The sequence below is a fragment of the Misgurnus anguillicaudatus genome, chromosome 5 (genome assembly GCF_027580225.2).
Source record: "Misgurnus anguillicaudatus chromosome 5, ASM2758022v2, whole genome shotgun sequence".
Lineage (NCBI taxonomy): Eukaryota > Metazoa > Chordata > Actinopteri > Cypriniformes > Cobitidae > Misgurnus > Misgurnus anguillicaudatus.
In genome coordinates, this window is record NC_073341.2 from 26,457,862 (window position 1) to 26,466,963 (window position 9,102).

The 9,102-nt window shown below is 40.8% G+C and overlaps 1 protein-coding gene and 1 non-coding gene across 2 annotated transcripts; both read left to right on the forward strand.

Annotated features, from left to right (window-relative positions):
• The first annotated feature begins 589 nt into the window (after nt 1-589).
• rbm15 (RNA binding motif protein 15) lies at nt 590-5,787 on the forward strand. The gene has a single exon (XM_073867852.1). The coding sequence runs from the start codon at nt 753-755 to the stop codon at nt 3,318-3,320; it is 2,568 nt and encodes an 855-aa protein (XP_073723953.1). The 5' UTR covers nt 590-752; the 3' UTR covers nt 3,321-5,787.
• A 1,678-nt stretch (nt 5,788-7,465) lies between these two features.
• LOC129413806 (uncharacterized) lies at nt 7,466-9,081 on the forward strand. The gene is made up of 2 exons (XR_012369677.1): nt 7,466-8,734; nt 8,865-9,081. It is a non-coding gene; the product is annotated as an uncharacterized protein (transcript).
• Nucleotides 9,082-9,102: the final 21 nt, after the last annotated feature.

A 9,102-nucleotide genomic window follows, 5' to 3' on the forward strand; every position in this document is an offset into this window, starting at 1 on the left:
GCTTTAATGACTTGGCCTACAGCAAGCTTTGGGCAATTGGCCTAGTAAATCACAATATTTTGTGTTGGGGTGTTATACATATTCTTAACTACAGGATTTGCATTCTTGTTTTCTTATTAAGCTAAAGCACATTGAAGATAGATAAAAAGTTTATTTAAATTTATTTTACATAGCAGTTCATTTTCCTGGTTATTTGGCATACAAAAACAGCTTCATCTATTGAAATCTTTCTGATTCTGATTCTGTTATGCAACGCTTTTTCAATGATCCCTTCACACTAAAATGTTCACGAGCAAGCAAACGTCACCATCTATTGGCCAAAAACTGAACTGCACGATTTTTGTTTTATTTAATTATTTATATCACTTATAATTTTAAAATATGATACATTTGTGATATCGAAATTATTTATGATAACCTGATATCATACTAACGTCCGTGTATTTTATCAAGACCTAAAAGAAAGGTATTTGAATGTCACGGCGTTCAGAGCTAAAATGGTGACGGGGCGCTGTCGTGCTGTCTTGATTGACAGGCATTGCAACCAATGGCATTGTCGATGTTCAGACCTTCACGCCAATCAAAGTCGGTAGGCGGGCTATACTTTAGTCTTGACAAGATGGCGAATGCGGTTGTTTTGCCGCAGGGACACTGAACAAATTACAACATTATCATTTCAATTCGCAAACACTGCGGTAGCATAATTGTTAAAAAGTTTATTATTAGACGCGCTGAGCTAAAGAGCACCTACAATGAAAGGAAAAGAGCGGTCGCCAGTGAAAAAACGTTCAAGGGCCTTGGATGATGTACGAGACAGGGGAGGAAGCCACCCGACCAGTAAGAAAATGGGGGTTATGTCGATTTCTGGTGGCGGAAGCAACAACGGTAACAGTTCGTCTAAAAGCGACGGAAGTTCTGCAAGACGAGGATTAGTTGGAGACAAAAGAGACAGCCGAGATTTCGACGGACACGTATCCAGTCGGACTGGAAATAATCACGGTTACACGAGCCCCGTAGCGAGCTCGAGCGGCAAGAATCACGCCTCGAGCCTATCTGGAGAGGCGGCAGCGCGCAGCAACTCACGCGGAGAATCGCGCGCGCCACTTCCCACAAACGAAAGTGAGTACAAAACTTTAAAAATCAGCGAGCTCGGCTCCCAGCTAAGCGATGAGGAAATAGAGGACGGACTTTTTCACGAGTTCAAAAAATTTGGTGACGTGAGTGTGAAAATAAGCCGAGTCAACGACGAGAGAATTGCATTTGTTAACTTCAGGAGACCTGACGATGCCAGGGCTGCTAAGCACGCACGAGGCCGGCTGGTACTGTACGATCGTCCATTGAAAATTGAGGCAGTGTATTTGAACAGGAGGAGAAGTCGCTCTCCTGTAGACAAGGACCATTTCTCTGTCGTCGCAGGCCATAGACATTTGCATACTCAAAGGCCGATCTCACCGACTGGCCTGGGCTACAGGGACTACAGGTTACAGCAGTTAGCCCTCGGTCGGCTTCCTCCTCCCCCACCCCCTCCTTTACCCAGAGAGCTTGAAAGAGAAAGAGAGTTTGCCTTTTACGAAGCAAGGGCAAGGCCTACTGCGTACATTGCTGAGCGGGCTACTTCTTTCCGCGAGGAGGACTTTATCTCTCCAGAGGACGACCAAAGAGCCAACCGCACACTGTTTCTGGGTAATTTGGATATTACTGTGACTGAAAATGACTTGAGAAGAGCCTTTGAAAGATTTGGGACCATCACCGAGGTGGACATTAAAAGACCCACTCGGGGCCAGAGCAGCACCTATGGCTTTCTTAAATTTGAGAACTTGGACATGGCCCATAGAGCAAAAATGAGTATGTCTGGGAAAGTTGTAGGCCGAAACCCCATAAAAATTGGATATGGCAAAGCAACCCCCACCACACGCCTATGGGTAGGTGGTCTTGGACCCTGGGTTCCTCTTACCGCATTAGCGAGGGAATTCGACCGCTTTGGCACTATTAGGACTATAGACTACAGAAAAGGCGATGCCTGGGCGTATATTCAGTATGAAAGCCTGGATGCTGCTCAGGCGGCCTGCACCCACATGCGGGGTTTTCCTCTCGGCGGTCAGGACAGGAGGCTGAGGGTGGACTTCGCCGACACGGAGCACCGCTACCAGCAGCAGTTTCTGCAGCCCCTCCCTTTGCCACACTATGAAATTGTCGCCGAACCCTTTGTTCACCGTGCCACCCCTGAAGCCATCAGGGTCAGAGAAAGGACACCCCCACCACTGCACTTCAGAGAACGTGAACTGTACGCTGGGGCCGAGTGGCCCGCACCTGCCATACGTGAACGTGTGAGAAATCCTGCATTTGAGCCTCTTGAACACTTGGAGCGTGAGCGTCGGCGAGAGGCTTGGTCTCTGGAGCGGGAGCTGCCGGGGAGGGAACCCGGTCGCAAACGCAGACTTCTGGAAGATGGGAGACATCTGGAGTGCTCACCTGACAGCAGCAGCGAATGGGCAGCCCGGCGTCGGAGACCACCTTCTCTTGAGGGTAGCCCGGGCGGTAGCAGCCGTGACGGGCGTTTCAGTGACTCAGAGCGGCCAGTGAGAGGAGATCGAGCATCCCCGGTGCGAGAGAGACGCAGCAGCCTAGATCGAGCCTCTGGTGAGAAACGCATCAAAAACAGCAGCAGCCTATCGGAGTCAAGTCTCGGAGTGAGTCCAGCAGAGAGGAAACGCAAAGCAGGGGATTCAGCTAAAGGGGCCTCCAAAAGAGACAGATCTGAGAGCAGCTCCAAAGGCAGCCAGGCCTCAAAGCAGGAAGCAGGTGGGAAGCTGAGCATGGCCTGGAATGGTATGTTACTCCTTAAAAACAGCAACTTTCCAGCCAGCATGCACATCCTGGAGGGAGATCTGAACGTTGCCACCAGTCTCCTTATCGACGGCAGCACAGGCGGAAAGGTCAGCCAGCTACGCATAACACAACGCCTTCGCCTCGACCAGCCCAAGATCGACGAAGTGTCTCGCCGCATCAAAGTCGCAGGCCCGGGTGGATATGCCGTTCTACTGGCAGTACCAGGCAGCACTGAGGAGACATCGTCTTCGGACCCAGCAGCGTCAACGCAGAGGCCCCTGCGCAACTTGGTTTCGTACCTGAAGCAAAAGCAGGCAGCTGGGGTCATCAGTTTACCTGTCGGGAGCAGTAAAGATAAGGACAACACTGGTGTCCTGCACGCATTTCCACCTTGTGATTTCTCTCAGCAGTTCTTAGATTCTTCTGCGAAAGCTCTTGCCAAAACAGAAGAGGACTACCTGGTCATGATCATTGTTCGAGGAGCATCTTAAAATGCATAACACAAAGTGTTGTTAAATGCAAGCTTCTCTTAATGTCTCTTAATTGCATGCTCTGTAAAGCAGAAGTGGTACTACAGTAAAGGGCAAATGTTATTACCTGCTCTGCCAAAACTTACTTACAAAAAAAAGAAAAAACTTATGGCCCATTTATATAGTCAAATTTAGCTCAATAGCAATATATTTGTTTTTTTGTTGCAAGTTTATTCAGATGTCTAGTTTGTGATAAGTTGTTCCCTGCATAAAAGATTACATGAAGCTGGGCATGTTAGAATAGAAACTTTTAATTTGACATCGGCAATTAAACACTGTCTATTTAAAACACTTCCTATCAACATGTGTTTCAGTCAGATTGCATCCATGTACAAAATCATTTCTGTGAATGTTGATTTATGTGGTTCTGGTTTAAGGGGATCTTGGGTTCATGCGACTTGATGCTTTGAACAATCATTTAGTAAAGGCAAGTGTATTATAGGTGTATAGTCCTGTAGGCAACTAAAACGGGAATAATATTTTGCTCATTGAACTGCATGTTGATGCTAGTGTTCTATAGTAGACTGTTGCAGAGGTTTATCCAGGTAATGTACAAAAACTAAAAATGTCATCAGTGTTATATTGATTGAAAGTAGAAAACAGACTACATATTAACACCTTAAATTCCCTTATTACCTTAAAAACATAAATTGTAAACCTATTTTGATTATAAAGTAGATATTTCTAATCCCTACCTAGACCAAAGTATAGTATCAAGGCAGATCTTGTGTTCTTAAATATGAAAAGTCCATGTTTGGGGTTACATTTCAAGGTTTGATGCATTCTGGTTTCAAAAAGTGATTGTTCATTGTATGTTTAATTTTTTTATGAGAGGCAGAAGAATAATTTGGTTGCATAAGGTGGTTTTAATTTTTTATTTTGTTCCATAGGACTGTCAAATATTTCAAGATATAAACAGTTTACAGTGATCTTAATACTCAAGTACTTATGGTGATTCATTTTATGGTAAACAAGATAAAAGAAAGATTTAACAAAACATGGGTTTTCAATGGAAGTCAATTTCAGTGGATGTTAATGCAAAAATATTTAAAGTCTGTTATCCCTTCCTCACCCTCATGTTGTTTAATGTATGCTTTATTCGACATTTTTAAGCATGTCTTGATCGATGTTTACCCAACAAAAAGTAAATGAGACCACTGATACTGGTTTACAACTTTAGGGTGAGGAACGATCACAGATTGACACTCCTTTGTCAATGTGGCCTGTAATATTGTTAATTTTGTCACTCAGCATCACGTATATTTTACTAGATATGCTATGGAAAAAGAGTGATGTTACTGGGAACATAATGTGTCTAACCATCTACATGTCAAAATCAATACTGCTCAGATATTCATGCTCTTAAAGTGATAGTTCACCCCAAAATGAAAATTCTGTCATGTACGTACTTTTATGTTGTTACAAACCTGTATTATTATTTTTTGTTCTGCTGAACAGAAAATATATTTTGAGCAATATTTGTAACCAAACGGTTTTTGAGCACCATTGACTTCCATTGGAGTATTTTCCTACTATGGAAGTCAATGGTGCTTTTGTTTCCTGCTTGATTACAAATATCTTTGTTTAGCAAAACAAATAAATGTATACACATTTGTAACAACTCGAGGAGTAAATGATGACAAAATTGTCATTTTTGGGTGCTACAGTGCTATATTTACTTTATAGACGTACCTTATTTGACAATGTAGACTGTACATTGAAGTCTGGTTTAAGTTTAAAGGTTAAACATGAAGTTTATGTTTGAAATATTACACAATGTTATGATTCCTAGGTGTGTCGTTGTTTAAATGGTTTTAAAATGAAAGTCTATACCTTTTTTAAAACACAGAAGAGGTAGAATTTGTGTTCTTAGTATGTTTAGCTATTTGCAGTGTACCTATCTGATGAATAACTAACATCTTACCATGTATGGTTTTTATATTCACACTAAATTTTGTGTTTTAAAATCTGATCAGTTGTTGGTTTCTATAATGACACGCTGTTTGTGTACATGAATAAGTGGACATACTGTACGTTCAGTCCCGGACTCACAGGACAGGAAATTGACCGTTCCACAAGTGGACTTCACGTGGCTGGAACCAGAAATGATTGTTTGAAATGATTCAGGAGCCCTTTGGATGCACAAGGGCAAGAGCTTTCCATTTAATGTTAGTATACTCTCACAGAGAGAGCATCTTCCTGCTTGTGTAATTGTTTTTGTGCTTACAGTTCCCGTATTTAAACGGAAATGATGACACACTTGATTTGTGCTGTGTTTACCTAATTTCTTGATTTGGGGAAAAGAGGAATCGGTCACTCACTCCTTGCGCAGCTCTGACGTGGCTGTTTGTACACACACAAAAAAGTGCACTGGCCCCTCATTTGATTATATCACCCTATCAATAAATTGTTTCATTTGAGGGAGAAATGTTTATTCCTTGGAAATGAATCGAAGAACGCCTGCCGCTGCTTTTTCGGTTGCGTTTCGGGAGGAATTGTTGCTCGATTGCTTGTTTCTGCTCAGGAAAGAGAAATTCTCCCCTTTGTTTTCGGCTCGGGATCAATGATGGCGGTGAGAGCAAAGGGAGAGAGCTCTTTTATTGCCCAATGTTGTTGTTGATCTGTGTTTTCCATCCTTGTGTCCTGGAGTTGCTCCTCACGCTTATTGCTGCCCCAATCCTCAAACAGATCAGAGAGAAGGGGGCTTTTCTGCTGAGCATTGAGAATGTAGCAGTGATTCAGGAAAAGAACGCAGTGAGTGGAGAGATGCTTGCGCAGACCTTCATCTAAACTCAAATATCTGTTCGGGCACCTTCGCTGTGGTCTTACAGGCGTTTCCTGCCACGAGCTTCCATACGTGTACCTCAGATGGAAGTATCCAGGCTTGCTGTAACCTGGCCGGCGTCTCAGCTGTTTGCCAGCACAACTACCAGCGCGAGTCGGGCCGTGTGCACCAGATATACCCAATTCAGAGGAGCAGGCGTTTGTTTATTCCATCTTTTTGATTTGATCTGATATGATTTCGCTCCGTTGAAAATCAGTGAATGAAGAGGATTTCCGTGGTCAGAGAAAAGCATTTTAGAAAAGTCAAAAGTATTTTTAGCCTTCAGTATTGTGTGCATCTTGAAACCAGTTTGATAGTTTTATTTTCTTAAACGATTGCCAAAAGTGATTTAAAAAAACGTCCAGATGTTCGTTACGTGGCAAATTGACCTTTCCTTGTGAAGAAACCCTGAATGAAAATCCAATGTTTGCATTAACTGATGATGGAGGATGCTTGCAAGGAGCGTCATCAGGAGAGATTGAACAAGACTAGTAAGAAGTCTAGACAACTCTTATCACCAGCAGCTCATTCGTGTCTCTGAATGATAGATGTGAGGATTCAGACCATTGAACTGGTGTGGGTGGTGAGTAGGGGTATACTGTTTCATACTGGAGCATTAGTCTGACTGCCCAGTACAGGTAAGTGTCAGTGAAGCACCAGAATAACAGGATTTGAACTTTACCATTGGTTGTTTGACATCAAGGTGTATGGTTTTCAAAATTTTAATATAATTTTTTCAGTGATATTCGAGCAAGAAATTTGGCACTTCTACTCCAACCAAATGTGACCCTGCCTGTGAAATCCAGGCTTAAGTCTCATGAGATTATTAGCATCAAAGTTTGAATTCAATCATTGATTTCAATCTTATTAATGATAAAGATTTTAAGATTATTTTAACATGCATTCTTTGCATTATGAAGAATAATTTTGTGTAGAAAACAGTAAATCACAAAAATGTCTGGGTTTCCCAGGTGAAAAAGTAGTAAACTTCCATGGTGTACTTGGGTGCTTTATTTTCGCACACTGATTTTGTACTTAATATACTACAAATTCTTCTTAAGTACTTTTAAATGTTCTTGAGATCATCTTGGTGTGCTTCACTGTGCTATTTTGAGACACCATAAATACTAAAATGTGCTAAAAATGTGTTTAGGTACCATTTGTAGTAAACTTGAACCCATCTTTGTATGAAATTTGAGTTCAAGTTTAATACAAGTCTCAAAATAGCACAGTTAAGTACACTTGGATGATCTTGAGAACATCTTAAGAAGTACACTTTTTAGTGTATTTTGTACAAAATTGGTGTGCGAAAATAAAGCACTTTAAGTACACTATGGAAGTGTACTACTTTTTCACCTGTGTTTTCACAGCATGGGTACTTTAACTATGGATAAAACTTATTTCCCCTCATTTTAACACATGTAGGCAGGAGGGTTGGGATTCCAGTTACAGCACCACATGGATCATACAGAGGTTCAGGTTTTTGGTCAAATGAACTAAAACAAATATACTAAAATTCCTATAATACGATAAAATTCCTATTCCCTATTGGATCTAAGGTAGTCCTAATATTAAATTAGATGATCGTCTTATTGTGTTGGTTCAGAAACAATGGTTCCTGTTTATGGTTTATAGTACCGAGTAGATCTTTAAAGCATTATTGACATGAACTGAGTACATAAGGATGTGGGTCTTAGTACTGTGAGGTGGTAAAATACTGTAGATCCAAATTAATTTACTAACAAACTGTCCTAAGGATATAAAATTGTAGAAAAAAGTGATTACATATCTCTAGAAATTCAATAGATTTTCAAATTTGCTCCTCAACTACAATTTCACAATGCATTTATGGTACTAGGTTACCTTTTGAAAACGTTTTGATTTGTCTTTAGGAAATCAGTCTTCCTGAATAGAGAGGTTAGTTTCAGATTAAAATACAAATCTGCAATGGGCGCTGGCAAATATATTCAGATGTAGGCTCTAATATTTTCTTTGTATCTTCACCACAGTATTACTGATTTGCTTGCGCTCAGATGCTATGGAATAGGCCTGGTAACTTGGTAACAGTAGGTCTCCATGGTAACACCCAGTCCCTCCCCTGGTCTCATTTACATAATCTCTTTGTGTACTGTCCATTTCTCATTCTAAAAATGAAAGAGCATGTTAACATGACTCTCCAAACATTTGCTCATTGCTCTTGCACAACCTCTGAATTAAAAGAGGTTTTCTTCATTCTGATCTTACTAAGTCTACTATGAATATTATATAAATTCAAGTATAGCCAGATTTGGCCCTTTAAAGAGGTATTTATAAATGTATGATATCTGTACTGTTCTGTTCGATCAATTATTGGAATCATCAGAAAAACCTTTCTACCGTTGGTCACTGTTCATATCTATCAACATTTTTCACATGCACACACATAACAGCTAAATCTATTCTTTAATTTTCAACTAATGTTCTGATTTGAATCACTTCCAGGTTGACAAACCCATAGCTGTCCTGCTGACAAATCCACAGGTGCAAGTTGGTCATCAAAGAAACTGTGATGGTTTGTTTTTGCTTACAAGCCTCTTATGTCTTTATATTTCTTTCCCATGACAGTTTTGTGGGTGTTGTTGTAATACACAAGTGAGATTAAGCTCAAAAGTTTAAAATTCCCCAAACATTTTGTTATGTAGTTGTTTCGGTGTCCACAGGATGTCAGTGTTGCATTGTGGGTATCCAGTCAGCAGCGCTTACGCATCAAACAAGTGCAACGTATCAGCCCACATCACAAATTCTGTAAGTACCAGCTTTTTCACTTAAGATATGGATAGGGCTGCACGATATTCAGGGGAAATGCTATATGTTATGATAATACTTTTAGGTTGTAAAATCTATTTAATTGAGTTTTTTTTCATGATTTCTTAAAAAAGA

Excerpts from the sequence above, each read along its gene's own strand:
- rbm15 (XM_073867852.1), top strand. The coding sequence starts at position 753 with ATGAAAGGAAAAGAGCGGTCGCCAGTGAAAAAACGTTCAAGGGCCTTG.